The 17,957-nt window shown below is 45.3% G+C and overlaps 1 protein-coding gene across 3 annotated transcripts; it reads right to left on the bottom strand.

The window, feature by feature from the left end:
- Window positions 1–4,282: 4,282 nt before the first annotated feature.
- On the bottom strand, window positions 4,283–13,343 carry LOC139537145 (period circadian protein homolog 1-like). Of its 3 annotated transcripts, none has more exons than XM_071338103.1 (17): window positions 13,124–13,343; window positions 11,376–12,124; window positions 10,990–11,210; window positions 10,730–10,851; window positions 10,430–10,631; window positions 9,934–10,314; window positions 9,672–9,825; window positions 9,298–9,541; window positions 9,040–9,154; window positions 8,658–8,927; window positions 8,389–8,547; window positions 7,965–8,285; window positions 6,709–7,784; window positions 6,442–6,598; window positions 6,141–6,324; window positions 5,737–5,887; window positions 4,283–5,576 (listed from the first exon to the last, which is right to left on the bottom strand). In XM_071338103.1, the coding sequence occupies exons 2-17, from the start codon at window positions 11,705–11,707 to the stop codon at window positions 5,148–5,150; spliced, it is 4,518 nt and encodes a 1,505-aa protein (XP_071194204.1). In that variant the 5' UTR covers window positions 11,708–12,124; window positions 13,124–13,343; the 3' UTR covers window positions 4,283–5,147. The 3 variants fall into 3 exon arrangements, with proteins under 3 accessions (XP_071194204.1, XP_071194203.1, XP_071194201.1); XM_071338102.1 differs by having other exon boundaries at window positions 10,990–11,243; window positions 11,376–12,127; window positions 13,124–13,342; XM_071338100.1 differs by having other exon boundaries at window positions 10,990–11,243; window positions 13,124–13,342.
- Between the last annotated feature and the right edge of the window lie 4,614 nt (window positions 13,344–17,957).

The following is a 17,957-nucleotide window of genomic DNA, read 5'->3' as shown; positions in this document are numbered from 1 at the left end:
TTCTTTTAGAAGCCCTCCTGTTCTCCACTCATTACCTGTATTAACTGCACCTGTTTGAACTCGTTACCTGTATAAAAGACACCTGTCCACACACTCAATCAAACAGACTCCAACCTCTCCACAATGGCCAAGACCAGAGAGCTGTGTAAGGACATCAGGGATAAAATTGTAGACCTGCACAAGGCTGGGATGGGCTACAGGACAATAGGCAAGCAGCTTGGTGAGAAGGAAACAACTGTTGGCGCAATTATTAGAAAATGGAAGAAGTTCAAGATGACGGTCAATCACCCTCGGTCTGGGGCTCCATGGAAGATCTCACCACGTGGGGCATAAATGATCATGAGGAAGGTGAGGGATCAGCCCAGAACTACACGGCAGGACCTGGTCAATGACCTGAAGAGAGCTGGGACCACAGTCTCAAAGAAAACCATTAGTAACACACTACGCCGTCATGGATTAAAATCCTGCAGCGCACGCAAGGTCCCCCTGCTCAAGCCAGCGCATGACCAGGCCCGTCTGAAGTTTGCCAATGACCATCTGGATGATCCAGAGGAGGAATGGGAGAAGGTCATGTGGTCTGATGAGACAAAAATAGAGCTTTTTGGTCTAAACTCCACTCGCCGTGTTTGGAGGAAGAAGAAGGATGAGTACAACCCCAAGAACACCATCCCAACCGTGAAGCATGGAGGTGGAAACATCATTCTTTGGGGATGCTTTTCTGCAAAGGGGACAGGACGACTGCACCGTATTGAGGGGAGGATGGATGGGGCCATGTATCGCGAGATCTTGGCCAACAACCTCCTTCCCTCAGTAAGAGCATTGAAGATGGGTCGTGGCTGGGTCTTCCAGCATGACAACGACCCGAAACACACAGCCAGGGCAACTAAGGAGTGGCTCCGTAAGAAGCATCTCAAGGTCCTGGAGTGGCCTAGCCAGTCTCCAGACCTGAACCCAATAGAAAATCTTTGGAGGGAGCTGAAAGTCTGTATTGCCCAGCGACAACCCCTAAACCTGAAGGATCTGGAGAAGGTCTGTATGGAGGAGTGGGCCAAAATCCCTGCTGCAGTGTGTGCAAACCTGGTCAAGAACTACAGGAAACGTATGATCTCTGTAATTGCAAACAAAGGTTTCTGTACCAAATATTAAGTTCTGCTTTTCGGATGTATCAAATACTTATGTCATGCAATAAAATGCAAATTAATTACTTAAAAATCATACAATTAGATTTTCTGGATTTTTGTTTTAGATTCCGTCTCTCACAGTTGAAGTGTACCTATGATAAAAATTACAGACCTCTACATGCTTCGTAAGTAGGAAAACCTGCAAAATCGTCAGTGTATCAAATACTTGTTCTCCTCACTGTATATACAAAAGTATGTTGGCACCCCTTCAAATTAGTGGATTCGGCTATTTCAGCCACACCCGTTGCTGACAGGTGTATAAAATTCGAGCACACAGCCATGCAATCTCCATAGACAAACATTGACAGTAGAATGGCCTTACTGAAGAGCTCAGTGACTTTCAACGTGGCACCGTCATAGGATGCCACCTTTCCAACAAGTCGTTAAATTTCTGCCCTGCAAGAGCTGCCCCGGTCAACTGTAAGTGCTGATATTGAGAAGTGAAACGTCAAGGAGCAGCAACGGCTCAGCCGCGAATTGGTAAGCCACACAAGCTCACAGAATGGGACCACCAAGTGCTGGAGCGCATAGCGCGTTAAACTCATCTGTCCTCGGTTGCAACACTCACTACCGAGTTCCAAACTGCTTCTGGAAGCAACTTCAGCACAAGAACTGTTCGTCGGGAGCTTCATGAAATGGGTTTCCATGGCCGAGCAGCCGCAGACAAGCCTAAGATCACCATGCGCAATGCCAAGCGTCGGCTGGACGCGTTCTCTGAAGTGATGAATTACGCTTCACCATCTGGCAGTCTGACGAATGAATCTTGGTTTGGCGGATGGCAGGAAAACACTACCTTCCCCGATGCATAGTGCCAACTGTAAAGTTTGGTGGAGGAGGAATAATGGTCTGAGGTTGTTTTTCATGGTTCAGGCTAGGCCACTTAGTTCCAGTGAAGGGAAATCTTAACGCTAGAGCATACAATGACATTCTAGACGATTCTGTGCTTCCAACTTTGTGGCAACAGTTTGGGGAAGCGAGGTCCATACAGAAATGATTTGTCGAGATCGGTGTGGAAGAACTTGACTGGCCTGCACAGAGCCCTGACCTCAACCCCGTCGAACACCTTTGAGATTAATTGGAACGCTGACTGCAAACCAGGCCCAGTCGCCTATCAGTGCCCGACCTCACTAATGCTCTTGTGGCTGAATGGAAGCAAGTCCCCACAGCAATGTTCCAACACCTAGTGGAAAGCCTTCCCAGAAAAGTGTAAGCTGTTATAGCAGCAAAGGGGACCAACTCCATATTAATGCCCATGATTTTGGAATGAGATGTTCGACGAACAGGTGTCCACATACTTTTGGTCATATAGTGTACTTCTGGCAACCAGGGGTGGTCCTTGCCTTTTTGCTGCCCTAGGCGAGACCAGATCAGCATTTTCCAGATGTTGAAGTTAGGTTCATTTTCAGTAATGAAAGTTGAAAATACTTGTTTTCCTGGCGTTGAAAATATGTATTTTCCAGACATTGAAATCAGGTTTACTTTTGGTTCTGAATGAAAGTTGAAAAGTACGTTATTTACAGACGTCTATGTATGGCTGGTCCAGACTGTACCAAAAACCAATGTCCGTGGGTTTGGAAATCAAGGCCGGTCCAGACTGCACCAAATAAATAATTCCAAAAGGCGTTGGCGTCGGTCCCTGCTTACTGAGGTGTAGCCTACAGTGTTCCCTGAAATTGAATGCCCATCTATGTAAAACACAAAAACACACACAAAAAAAAAGACATCTGGACAGGACAAAAAAAAGACATCCTAAAGACATCGGTTCGTGCTTACTGGGGAGTATACCACCTCAGCCAGCAATAAAATGTTCCCTTACAAAAAATATTGTCGTTTTCAAACTACACTAAAAGTGCAGTAACTGCAGTCGACTGTGGTATTTTGGATGCAGTATTTGCAGCATATTGTAGTTTTTTGATAAGGGTATGAATGCCCATCCATGTGGTAGGCCCACCATGTGGTCCCGTGTGGCTCAGTTGGTAGAGCATGGCGCTTGCAATGCCAGGGTTGTGGGTTCATTCCCCACGGGGGGACCAGGATGAATATGTATGAACTTTCCAATTTGTAAGTCGCTCTGGATAAGAGCGTCAGCTAAATGACTTAAATGTAAATGTACATTTGTAAAACAGGCCGTTGCATTGGCTTTATTAGTCCTGATTCCTGTGACTAAACAATTTCTCTTTTTAAGCTCTGAATATCAGCTACCCAACTTTTTAGGAGTTATCTTGTGCCTATTTGCTATGTGTTTCCACAGCTGGAAATGCAGAAGTATTTTATTTTTCGCTATGATCTTACGGATACAAACTTGAAACCACTGATCATGACAATGGGGTGAAACTCCTGGACAACAGTTGTGATTGTCCGTTCCGTATTGTCCATTTTACTTTGACCGTTCCTGTTTTTAGGATATGTTGTTTGTTAACGTTTTATTTGATTAGGCGCCATTTAGGTGTAAAAAGTGTCCGTCTCAATACATTGGCATTCATTTTATCTCCAGCCTGTAGGCTACAGAAAATGCCACATACTCTTTCTACCATATCCTGTATCAACAGCACCCTGGAAAGACATGCTGGGAATAGACAAATAAAATATTTATTTTCCTTTGACAAAGTGGGCAATGCATATTACAGGGCCGCATCAGCGCTCACTTAAAAAGCCCATATGCCACTGGTTTAGAGAATATGTCATTGTTTTTGGGCAGAATTATGTGAGAGAATTTGTCATTGTTTTTGTGCAGAATTATTTGTTGTTGTTGGTGCGTCTTGGCCAGTTTAGCTCAGAAAATGCCACCCTCGCCAATCTTCCACCATCCACCTGATCTGGCCTAATGAGCGGGCCGGCAGTGCTGGCAATTTAAAATTACTTCAATATGTTTGAATACCTAGCTAATCTACCGTAGCCAATTTCAGAAATGTAATGTTGTATGACCAGTCAGGCTGGAACATAGCCTTCAACCAACTGTCCCCACAACCTCTGGTGGCAGAGAAGGTAAAGGAATAATACTTGACTAGATGATTTGAGCTACACTGATGTCCTTTGCATACCTGAAAGAATATAAACACACCACAAATTCTTGAAGACGGACAAAAGAAACCAGAACCAAATTACAATTCACTTTTTAATATTAATTACATATCAAAATTCCCCCCAAAGAGTTGTAATAAGTGACTAATCCTTTTATTTACAGTAATGAAAAAGGGAATAAGGGGCAGACTAACTGTTGATAGAACATATTGGCCTTGACCAACTGCATGATCAAGGCTTACTCCTCTCTCTCATCAACAAGACTGGCTCCATCTGTTGTTAACATGGGAATGCCAATCTCTGCTCCTGATAAATCTGAGGTACCTTTTGTCCAGAAATACCCAGAACGACTCAAACAAACAGGGTATTTCTTTTAACATGGTCTTGATGTATTTTGTGTATTTCTCTGGAGATTAAAAAAATAGTTAGGATGTTTTCCCAATGGCTAAAACTTTACATATTTATACAACGATTGTGGTGTACAATTACATTATAAAAGAAATGAACCATTCAGAACATTACAGCCCACAGAAAACTGTAGTGTCAGCTCTTGGTTGATGGTACAATATTAGAAATGACTTAGAAAATACTTGAATGAAGTATTCTACCAAATATATTTTTCTAAATGAATTTGCGATTTAATGGTTTTCAAAATAGATTTGACATCATTTTCCAATATGGACATTGGACAAAAATTATATTGCGTTGATACACACAATAACTTGTAAAACTATCAAAGTGTCACTATAGGGGAGAAAAATCCCAAAGCAGTGAATTACAAATGGAACATGTCTTCAGTCCTCCTTAGACAGGGAACCAGGCACCAAACATGCCAATAAATATTTACTAAGGGCTTCTCTTTCGATTTTACACTTAAATACATTGAATATTTACACCTTAGATTCCATATATATTGAGCTACATTCTCTATGTATTTAAACAGGATCAGGTATTCTTTGACTCCTTATCCATGTTCACTTCTTTGTTCAAACACAACACATTAACAGTGACCTTGGCTCCCGGTTGTCCCAATGCATTGTGTTTTAGAGTCATTGGCCATATATTACTCCTCGGTTGCCGTTTACAGCCAGAGTCCCCTTTCTCTGTTCCGGATGATGACGACACCTCCAACTCTTTCACTCTGGTGTCCTTACCGTCTCCTTCCTGCTCCCCTTGCCGCTCACCCTCGCCCCCCTTAGTCTCTGTCTGGGGTGCTTGTGGTGGTGGGATGGAGGTGTCATGTGTGTCTGTTGCCATGGTAACGGGGGTCTCTTCCTGTAGCTGGAGGACCCCTGTCAGATCCATGTCCTGCAGCTCCACATTAAGGGGCCGGGGGGCGGAGGTAGTGGGAGGAGAACCGCACCCTGTACAAGTCTACAAGCAGAGGGACAAGAGTTGAATAAACCCGTTCTTCACAAGTATTTTTTTTTATTAATCTCCACTGTCATCTATACTGATTCCTGTGAATCTTTCCAGTCTGAGAGAGGCGGAGTTGTAGCTACGGTCTCCAGTATGTGTCTGTGTGCTGACTTACAGGGCTGTTGATGGCCTGTGGCAGGCGTCCGGTGCCCATCCAGGGGTGGACCTGGATCAGCTCTCTCTTCTGCTCCTCAGTGAAGCGCGGCTGGTGTTTCTGCATCGCCCTCAGTATCATACCATCCTCCCTTAGAACAGTCTCCTTGTCCCTTTAAAATCACACACACACCGACACTCTTTCACATGTCCATAGATATGCCATAGTCTGTAAAAGGTGGTATTAGTAGCAGAACGGTGAGCAAGCATTTTTCTCTTTTTCATAGTCTGTATGAATAAATAAGATATAAATATACTACTACATCATCATACATAAATACAACTACGATAAATAGCATTTCATATTAATCATGACTACAATTGCCATGACAACAGTGTAGTGCAGTGACCATAACGAATTCTTACCTGGTGGGCATTTGGTAGGTCATCATAACCTTGTCATCTGTGTTGGCCATAAGGAGCCAGATAGGGTCCTGAAGGACATATTTCATGAGCTGGGCCTCTTCAGCCCCCCCTGGTGCCTGCTTATGGGAATGGTCGTTCTCCGACGAGTCAACGCTGCCAAAGTATTTGCTGGTGTTGCTGCTTCCTGTGGTTGAAAAAGGAACATGTTCAGTTTGTATCATGACATATCAGTCACTATATACAAAACATCCTTTACCAATCACAGCGCTAACAAGAATAATCTGGGAGGTGTTAAACTCACTTGTGCCACTCCCTGAGGTGCTGCATCCATTAGAGCCAGAGCCTGAGGACCCGGAGGCAGAGGCGGCCGAGCCGGTGCCTGAGCAGGCGTCCTCCTGCAATAGTAGGTCTAGCAGGTCACTGGAGGTGGACATTGCGTCCTGGTCATCAGCATCATCCTGGAGGAAGAGAACACAGAAGAGACAGGGGTTAATGACTAGAACTCACTAGACTCAAATTAACCTTTTGGTACTTATATTTTCTAAATGGATTGCAGTTTAAAACTCACGTTATCGTCCTCTCTGGCGTCACTCTTCATGCTTCGCTTAACAGAACCTTGACCTCCGAACTGAGATACCGAGCCAGGTGGGGGCAATGTCTGCTGCGCCCCTGTCGACATGCCCTCCTGGCGGTTGCCTGGCAACTCCTCCAGCTGTAGCAGGTTGAGGGGGGAGGAGCATCGGGACTGGAAGAGGGGCGAGTCTGTCCCCTCCAGGGGGGCTTGGCACGTGGACTGAGGGGTGCTGGAGCGGGAGTTGCCGTGTTGGACAAAGGTGGGATCCATCTCGGGTAAGGCAAAGCCGGGAAGCCCGGGAATCGGAATGGGATTTGGGAAAGGTAATGCTGGGCTGGGATCGTAACAGTGTTGGGGGATCATCGACAAAGTAGGTTTGACCTGTGACGGGTTGAGTTGAGCTAGGACGGGACTAACACAAGGCATGCCATTCATCTGCGTCATAGCGGGGTTGAACTGAGCCAATCCAGGATTGAGTTGTGGTAGTGGGATAGTCTGTTTGAACTGCGGTAGTGCTTGGTTAAGTTGTGCCATACCAGGGATACCGGGGCAAAGGTGCGGTATGGATGTGTTATACTGAGGCATGGCGGTATTGAGCTGTGGTACACCTCCGTTGAGTTGAGGGAACATGTAGTTGGGCAGAACAACCATCATTGGGGGAGCCATCGGCATGGGCATCTGATTGGCATGCATGGGGTACTGTAAGCCTGGCTGGGGGCTGGGGTAGCCCATCTGCATGGCATTGGGGTTCACTCCGGTGTGAGCCAGGACTTGTTGTTGCACGCTGGGGTAGAGTGGGAAGAAGGGCAGGACTCCTGGAGGGTACTGGGCCACGGCAGGAGGGAGACTGGCCTCAGAGGTGGGCCAGGAAGAGGACGAGGTCAGGGGTCCCTGCATCATCAGGGGTTGACCCATGGGGAATGTGAGGCCTTGGGGCCCCTGCTCTTCCCTCCTGAAACTACCGTTCATCGCACGCTGGGAGCCCTCCTGCTGGTGCTTCAGCCTCTTTCCCCCGCGGCCCCTCCTCCGTCCATGACCACCTGCTGGGTAGTCCTTCGAGCTGCGCACTCCTGAGACAGAAGCACATAGAGGGAGAGACACAGAGAGAGAGAGAAAGAGAGAGAGAGAGAGAGAGAGAGAAGGAGAGAGAACACAGGGGTGAGCTGCATGGAAAAACTATGGACTCTCATTCATATTATCTTTCACAGTCATAATAGAAACCACATCTCCACTTGAAGTGTCCGTCTTACCTTTGGGTGTGGTGGTGTGTCCTCTCAGAGAAGGAGGGCCGGGGTCCAGCACACGTAGCTGTCCCAGGTCTCTGAAGCGGCTCAGGAATACCTGTTCCTCCTGCTGGGTGTGGGCAGACAGCACCTCCTTGGTCAGACCCAGGCGGCCTGAGCATCCAGCTGACCTGCGGCCGTCCCTCTCGGGCAGGGCAGGGCTGGGTGGTGCCGGGCTGGGCAGGGCCAACGGCCAGGGGGTCACTGCCATTGTGATGGCGTTGTTAGTGGCTGGAGAGGTGACGGTGAGAGTGGGGGTGGCTGGTGTCTCCTCCATCATTACTATATCTGCAGGAAATAAGGTTGACAATACATCAGAGATGAGCGAGAAGAGACGGAGGCAAAGAAGAGAGGTTAACAAACAGTCGGACAATAAAGGGATGTGACCTACCTGACTCTGGGGGCTTCTTGTCGCCTACGTGGACAATGGTGCTGCTGAAGCTGCATTGGGACGTGACAGAGACCACACTCTTAGCCTTGCAGTGCAGCACCAGAGGGCTCATCTGTGGCCCCCCTTTAGACCCTTCATTACCCTGGGGGCCTCCGAGATCTGTAAGGAAACACAGAGTTAAGACACCAAAAATACATGCAGAGCATAAAAAAGGGTATCGGGAAAAAAAACATAATTTGAGGTGTTTCAATATGATCTGTATTGTGTACCTTTAGCTGTTCCAGGCAACTCCCTCTGCTTGTCATCGTCTGACGTTGATGACATGGTGCAGGAGGAGGAGCCACATTTCCTCTTCACTGTGTTGGGGACGTTGCAGCTCTCCAGGTAGCGTACGATGCTCTCCAGACAGTTGATCTGCTGGTAGGAGTAGTTGGCTGACGGGTCTTTCCTTGACTGCACTGAGGCCAGGGTTTTAGTTGGCCCCAGAGCTCCAATAGGTCCCAAGTCCTTGTTTAAATTCTCTGGCCCCACCAGGGCTCCTGAGAGGAAGAAGAACCGCATTATCTACGCTATACATTTCTAATTGGGACATTTTATAGAACAAAATCATGAAACAAACTCATTATTTTTTTAATAATTCCAGGTGTTTACCAGTGCTGGCGTGTTTGCGGAGTGCTGGGCGGTTGCGGGACTTGGTGAAGACCTGCTGACCATTGGTCTTCACCATGTGGACGTCCTTACACATCTGCTGGAATGTCATCTGCTGCTGTGGAACAGAGATAGGGGAGAATTAGGCCTAGTTACAAACTAGTCAAACATTACAAACTAAAATGACCCTGTTCAAATCTTGTTACCTGATCAAATAGACAACAAAAACATGCGTGAGATTATGATTGTGTTAGTACTCACTGGTCTCTGGATGGTCTTCAGGATGAGCTCCTTGGTGGAGGGGCTGTTGCTGCCTGACGAGGAGCCCGGGCTGGGCCTCTGTGGGTGGGATCCGTGGGAGCTGCAGTAGCCCTGGGAGCCACCACTGTGGACAGGCTGCACCAGCACGCGGTGGATCTGCTCACTGAGCCTGGGGATCTCTGGAGACATGGCCCGCACCTCCACCTCCACAGTAGGCGTGAACACATCCTCGTTCAGGGGACTCCTGTAGATGAGGGGAGAAGGAATAGCGTTTAGAACAAGACACGGCTTGATAGCTACACAAATAGGTTACAGAGCAGTTCAAATGTGGCTATTGCAAGGTCATTGACGTAGCAGAGAGGTCAACTACTCACGTTCTGACTTTGTGTCGACCAACGATGAAGGCCACTTTGCGGCTCCAGGGGTTAACGAAGGAGGACCAGCTGGTATCTATGGTGAGATACTCCCCGTTCCGGGCACACATACGAAGGGGCGAGTGTTCAAAGGGCTGGCCCGCTGACTGGAGAACTGAGCGGAGAACCAAATATGGTATAAAAGCATAATCATTCATTCATTTGCTGGTTTATGAATCCTTACAGAATGTATAAGGCATGACTGTTGGACAGGAGTACTCACTCTTCTTGTGTATGGCCACCATGACAGGCCTGTCATCAGGGTGGAGGTACATGAGAACAGGGGTCCCAACCAGGTCCTGGGGCAGGTAGCCTAGCAACGGCACAGCCCTTTCATCGACTTCCTGAAAGAGACAGCTGGGGGTGTGGCTGGTGGTGAAAATCCTCTTGTCAGCTGGGATACGGGGAGCTTCGTATCCTGAGTGCACCTTCTCAGCGATGAGCAGGCAGCAGGGCTGTGGCTGGGACATATCAGAGTCCCGCAGTGTCAGCTGGTAGGGGGTCATACGGAAGGGGTAGTACCGCACCTCCCCCTCGCTGTCCCTCCCACCACTGATACGGCAGAACATGGATTTCTCCTGGGTGCAGTCCACAGGGGAGGTCACTGAGGGAGATAGAGGGGAGATATTAGCACCACAACAATATTTACATCACATACACAAATGTGATGATCCATTTCCATGTGAATTCAGAGCTGATTTAGAGGAGTGGAAACTTACTGGAGCCAGTACAGGAGGCCCAGGGGGGCAGGCGGCAGGGAGCCGTGCTGCTGTAGAAAGTGCTGACGTCCTGGGGGGCCAGCAGCTCAGAGAAGAGCGCCCCCTGTAGTCGCTCAGGTTTCATGCGCAGCATTGGAGAGGCCTGGGGGGAGATGTACACCACCTTCCCAGAGAGGAAGGACACTCCAACAGAGAATGTGTCCTGTACAGGAGAAGAAACAGAGGTCAGAACAATGTTCGGTTGGGTTTAAGACCTGTTAGTCTGGTTCTAGTAGACAAAGATTGTTCTCTAGTTCCTACCGTGTTCTGGAGTGTGTATTCAGAGGTGATGTTGTCCAGTTCCTCTGTGGTGAAGGCTGAGAGGTCCAGACTGCAACCGTGGCTCTCCTCCACACTCCACTGGTGATAATACTCCTGATTCGCTAAAAACACACACACACACACACACATTCAGACATTAGTATAAATAGCTATTATAGATAGAGTAGTCATGCTATTTCATGCTAAAGCCTTGCAGTATACATGTAGCAAAAGGCATGGCTCAAAAGGCAGTATCTTACCTCTGACTTGTTTGACACAGTTGAGAGCGTACTGCAGGGAGGCCAGAGTGCTGGAGCGGCCTTTTGTCCGGTGGTCTGCAGGCATGCGGATCTTCAGCTCCTTCAGGGCCTTGAGTAGCTCTCTCTGGGTCTGCAGCCGGGCCGGCTGGCCACTGCTGCAGCCGCTGGTGGACGGGTGGTCCTGCTCCGAGCTGCCACTCAGCAGGCTGTAGACCATAGAGCTGTTGGGAGGGGAAGTGCTGTGGGAGTTGGAGCTGACCGAGCCAAAATAACATGATGTTACTATCACTGCTGAGCATTCATTACAATAGTATAAGCGGTGTCTACCGGCTACCATCTGTACATGGTTGTGGTGTTTGGTGTATGTATTCTGTTAAACTTTTTACCTTTTGCTCTCGGTTGTCTCCATGGCAGAGTCCTTCCCATTATGGGAGCTGCTGCAGGTTGATGCCTCATGCCCCATGTGACCTTCCACTTCTCTCTCGGCTGAGTCGTTCCCGCTCAAGTGGGCATCGGTGTCATCAGAGTTTGAGGACTTGGGGGAGGACTTGCCCCCAGACCGAGTCCTCTTTCCATTGGAGCTGCCAGAGCTGCCAGTCTGACTCAGTCCAGACTCAGGGGACTGGGAGCCTGCCTCTTGTCCTGCCACCACATCTTCTGCTAAACTTACTCCACTAGTGTCATTTCCAGAAGTGGTGTATGCATTCTCATCACTCATAGTAAGCAGTATGAGTGATTGACTATTGCTGTATGACAAAATGTATCTGTCAAAACAGAGCTGTGATACCCTGCCACTAGGTGGGGCTACTAAACTTAGATTGCGTCATGGCTTGGAAAAGCAAAAATGAGAGAGAAGATATGGACAAAGTATGAACTGTATCTCATTGATCTTGAGGTTTTTTGTCAAGTCAAAGCTTATGAACCTGACAGGCCAATTGAAGAGAAGGGGGCTAAGCCTTTCTTTGTCCGTCTGCTCTTCCTCGTGTCTGCTCTTCCTCGTGTCTGCTCTTCCTCGTGTCTGCCCTTCCTCGTGTCTGCCCTTCCTCGTGTCTGCTCTTCCTCGTGTCTGCTCTTCCTCGTGTCTGCTCTTCCTCGTGCGTCCACACTCAGTGCACTAGATGGTTTGGCAGGATACCTGCTAGAAGAAATCATTCACAATCATGAGTGGTGAGTCACATGAGATCACGAGTCATACATCTGTGTAAACACTGAGTAGTACATCTAACTTCACTACAACATTACTAAAAACCACATCACTGTAAAGGCAATAGTTAACTCAAATCACATATGTACATAACTAAATGGCTTGATTTCAAGTCGCCTAAAGTCATGTGTATCCAAGTATGGACAGGCTCAAAGAACTTGATCTCCATATATATGACATGGACCATAAAAATACAATCCCTGTCAAGAACCGTTAACTGACAATAACAGGTAACAAACTGCTAGAGAAAGTGACTTTGTAGTCCATTTCCCTATCTGTCATGTCTTGAGTGTTACTGTAACTAACAGGATGACACCGCTGTGGGATATTATTGTTGACGACAGTGAAGGCAACGTGCCTCTACTAGACTAGGTCCCGAATGAGCTCATGGATTTATTCTGCCTGACACAAGCCTGGTAAAAGATGGGTCTTGTACGAAACACGAACTGACCAATTAATATTAAACTGTATCTAGCTAACTAGATTCACACACACAAAAAAAATCATGGCTTTACGCTCTTGCCATGCCACAACAATGCTTCACTTGCTAATGTCAATGCTGATAACTTGATCATTAAAAAACATAAACATGTGACGTTAGCTAGATAACTGCTAGCTAGATTCTGGGGCTCCCGAGTGACGCAGCAGTCTAAGGCACTGCATCTCACTACAGACCCTGGTTCCAGACCCAGGCGTCACTACAGACCCTGGTTTGATTCCAGTCTGTATCACAACCGGCCGTGACTGGGAGTCCCAATTGGCCCAGCGTCTTTAGGGTTTGGCCGGGGTAGGGCGTCATTGTATATAATAATATATTCTTAACTAACTTGCCTAGTAAAATAAATAGATAACTGTTAGCTACTACAACCAAATAGCTAGCTAACGTTAACGAAACAATAGTTAGTTCTTGATCAGAGTTGACATTCTCACCTTATTCCATGAAGAGAAAATACTTTCCGAGGCAAACACTATTGAAACGTCTTCCACGGTGTATTCAGTAGGTTTACAATTATTTTTTTTTAAATAGCAGAAACCCAAAATGACATCTTTAGCGACCTGGTCCAATGTTGACCGACTGCAAGACAAGTAATACACACACTGAACAAAACCGCACATTGTATTTGCAGGACTGGGAGGGAACACGCAAAAGCACACGTGATAACGCCCCTTGTCTGCTCCCATGTGTTGCATTGATTGGTCCTCAACTGACTCCGACTCTGCTCTAGCAAAATATACCACGCCCAGCGAATGCATTCATTGGTTGAGTAGGGCGGTGTCCTGACTGCACGGGGCTCTCCTATGCTTCTCTATCACGTTGCCCCAGCGGTGCTCTCGGTTCAGAAAGCCAGAAACAACATTTATTGGCAACGTGCCACTGCCAATGTTCTGAATTCATGTCATTTCTTTATTGTTTCCTTGTGTGCTTTCCTTAACCACGAAACAGGCATGTTTACGACTTTCCTTGTATCATTTTGAGGCATGGATAATATATATATTTTTTTAAATGTAACCTTTATTTAACTAGGAAATTGGGACTAATAGGACACACTTTAACTCAATTCCAGACATATCCAGATAGGCCTACGTACTATAACCCTACACTAAATAAGTGCACAAATGCTACTGCAGCAGTATGATTAGCCTTTACACATTAACATCAACCCCTTCCTCTCCAAAATTCTACCCTACAGACATAATTCTACCCTAAAACCATAATTCAATCAAATAGGCCTACATTGTCAGTCAGTTCCATTCCCTAGAATTGTTTTTCGATTGTAATTGTTCCTAGATCCTTATGATACCTTCATTCTTTATATTGTTTAAATTTCCCTTTGGGACATTAAAGTGTCCTCTCATCTAACCTCTCTTGAGCGGTAACACCATCAACATGTGTTGTGTAGTTCGACTATGGGGGCTGACCATATGGAGTAACACATGGGGTGACATGCATTCAGAAATTCATTAAGTAAACTCTCTAGACATTGTGAGGGGATATATACCTCAACACTCATGGCAAACCAATGAAATGTTGATTAAACCCTATGTTTCCTATGGCAAAAGTGTATACATCTGTGTTATAATACTTCTATGAATGTGTTGCCCAGTCCAATTACATCCAACTTTGTCTGAGTGTACTGACCACACTGCTTTCTTCTGCCTTGGCCTTTTGGTTCATGCACTGATTCTTTTTGGACTGGATTCACATTTTTGGTGATCTGAACACTCAATAAATGTCATATTGACTAACGTGGATGGGCACTCTTCCATAGTAACCCTATCTAGCCTAAATATAATTGTATGTTCCACATCTTCTCTCCAGGATGATGAGGCCCTAAATAGGTGAGCGATTGTGTGTGATTCATACATTCCACGAAGGCTATGAGATACCTGGGTATCTGCAAAATAGAAGTTGGTGAGGACAACTTACATTGTAGATATTTCACGTTTTTGGTGTGTGCTTCATCTATTTCCAGCTTAAATTCAAGTGAGATATACCATCCTGTCTTGGTGACATATGTAGTCAAACAAAATATTTTGGTTTGCAACACAGTTCAATTATATTTGGACCCATTTTAGCATAGATTTTATTTAATGTCATCATTGTTTTTAAACACGCACACACACACTGGGAACAATAAACACAGGTCATCAGAATGATTGTTTTTCCAATATATATATATTTCCATGATGTTCATCAATATAACAAGACATTGATCGATTTACACTACAATTGTTTTTTTATGTACTTCTGGTTTTCAATTGGTATCCTGTGGTACATTTTAATCCACCTTGTTTTTAATATCCAATCCCATTCAAAACAAAAACACAATAAATAAATCAATAAATAAAATAAAACAGACTGAACCGAACACATTACCCATGATCCCCCAGTCTATTCCCTCCTGAAAGGCCAGGCAAACAGAGGTAATGTGGACTGTAACCTCCCCAACACCAGTCCCAAAAGAACAAAATAATATTCCCTCCCCAAAATGAAGTTCAAACAAAATATAAACATTGTAACAACAGAGGAATCTGTCTTGAATTGTACACCATTCTAAGCCTTCTGGACATTTGATAAGACTGGATAAAAAATTCATTTGTTTTTCCAGTAACATCCCTTTTTCTTGACTTGGTTGATACAATTAACATAGAGAACATGTCTTTATTTAATCTTTCCTCCTCTTCCAATGTACACACAACCTAAGCCAATGACATCATACCAAAGTTATTACTAACTTTATGCAAAATACAAAGGAAACATTTGGTCCAAAAATAAAAATAAATGTCATGTGTATTGGTGAGAGCATTGTGATTTTATAGCCGACCTGTGAAGGATCAGTACCTCAAAAGGTTCCCTCCTATGTTGAAGTCACTGAACACCTCTTAGTGTTAGCAATAACACAATATTCTCCACCACATCATATCCTAGCCCCCCAAAATACACCCAGAATACAACATAAAAAAGTGCCAGGACATGAAAAGTTGCGCACACCCATCCTTGCGGAACAAAAAAAGCAACAGAAAATGAGCACTCACATAACATCAATTTGTCTATTTTTTTTATCTAAATTTGCTGAGCACTTTAAGGACAACCCTTGGATTTGTGAACAGCACAGGAGTCCTACCCCGACCAGTGGTGTCATGAGATGATAATAACTCGAAGGTGGCACTCTTTTTTTTTGTCACCTTCAAAATAAATTCTAATTATTTGCTATTCCAATTTTTATACAGCTTTGATGTAGTTTCTTGACCTCACCCAGATAGATTTTGATGAACTGTTCTAATCTCTGATCTGAAGAAATAGGACCCCCCCTTCCCCCAAATACACCCCCACACTACAACACCAGACAATACAGACTTTTTTTATGCATGTTTTGTTTGTTTTGTTTAACAGCTATAGATAAAGTTAATATTTTATTTCATCTTTAAATTGTTGTCAGCACGACAGCGACACACACAAAGAGAGGAGTTGTGCTATTATTAGGTATAGGAGCATGTGTCTAAAGACTCGGTACAGATTAAAGTAGTCTTATGGAAGGGGGCTGAAGCACGTCTTTTTGTAGGTTTTGTTTCTCTTGCATATCTTCAAATAGCACATTATGTCACCATCTATTTGCCAACATGAGCTATTGAATAAGATCTGAAAGAGTTAAACGGTCATGTGACTTTAGGTATTTTGGGTTAAGGGTAAGCTTTCAAAAACAGGGGAGTAGGATTGCTGTTAAAGTGACTCGGGTAAAATATGTTGTGTCCCTCTACTTGTTTTTGATGACAGTTGGCAGCATAAGCAAGAACATCTGGTCTTTGGTAATTTTCCTCTGAATTAGTTTTGCTCTAGTTAGGTAGAATAAAGAGGAAGGGTGGGGCTGGGAGATATGCTTTGCTGGGAGATAATGTGCTAAGGCCATTTCATTTTACATGTGTCTAATAGAGATAGTGAAAGAGAGGGAGATAACAATTGAAAGAGAAAGAGAGAGAGAGAGCAAGGAAATATATGTGTGTGTTATTTGTAACATATTATGAGTGGTTGGGGGGGCTCTGCCAGTGTACATCTAGCATAGGAATATTCCTTGAGCACAAATATGGAACATCTTACCAGTCTGAAAGACAGTCAGTGGGCTGATCTGTTTACCTCCTCACTCTGCTCATCTAATTTAGTTGTCATGGAAACAGCTTGCCCTCACCGCTGATGTCTAAGCGGCCAAATCTGTCAGGATAAACTAGGGATATTCCCAGGACGGGCAGAGCTTCAACAACACACACCCAGTGTAGGATCCTGAATCAATGAGGAGAAATAGGTGGGAATGGTGGGACAGAGGTCAAGAGGTCATGTTAAGGTGGCCTAACCTATGGGAACAACTGTATTATCCACAGGTCCAGTAGTCTTTCTGCTACTACTCATAAGGTAGACTAACAGAGCTGGCAGATAGATAGCACTAGAAACCAGCGGAAGCTGCTGAGGGGAGGACGGCTCATAATAATGTCTGGAACGGTGCGAATGGTATGGCATCAAACCATGTGTTTGATGTACTTGATACCGTTCCAATCATTCCGCTCCAGGCATTACCACGAGCCCGTCCTCCCTAATTAAGGTGCCACCAACCTCCTATGCTAGAAACAGATAGCACTAGAAACAGGTAGGCCTATACAGGGGCATGGGACAAGAGGTGACCATGCAAGAGCAATCCACTAAGAACAAATCAGTAAGGGCACCAATGAGAAAATGGCAGAAAATAAAAGCTTCTCCCTAGTTGCTTGGCAGTGTTTAACTTATAGAGCTGAACCGCAAAAAGACACGTATACACACAACACACAGAGGTAGAGAGGAGCTCACTGCTCATAGCAGTTAGTGAAGTCCTGATTGAGTTCAGTCTCCTCTTTACCTATCTGCTTCAAACAAACACACAAATATACTATATAAAATATACACTATTACTATGTTTAAAAAAGAAAAAGGCAGTAACTAGGGAGAAAATGTAAGAAAGATAGAGAGAGAACCAGTGCACTAGCAAAAGCTCACTCTAGCTTGTGTGTATACTATGACTGCTTTTCATGACGTTTCTTGGAAAGTTCACTTAAGGTATACAGCAACTCTTAATCCGTCAACGAAGCTGGCCCCCATGGGCCAAGTTAGTCCCTTTCTCTAGATCATCATTTTCTACTACTGTATGTCCATGCCAGTTGCTTCATCCATCTTTATACTTGTACCTTCACTTTCAAATAAGGCTGAGTTGTCTGTGTATGTGCTCATCAATAGGTGAGG

Source organism: Salvelinus alpinus, chromosome 13 (assembly GCF_045679555.1).
Source record: "Salvelinus alpinus chromosome 13, SLU_Salpinus.1, whole genome shotgun sequence".
Taxonomy (NCBI): Eukaryota; Metazoa; Chordata; class Actinopteri; order Salmoniformes; family Salmonidae; genus Salvelinus; species Salvelinus alpinus.
This window is presented reverse-complemented; position numbering and strand designations above follow the sequence as displayed.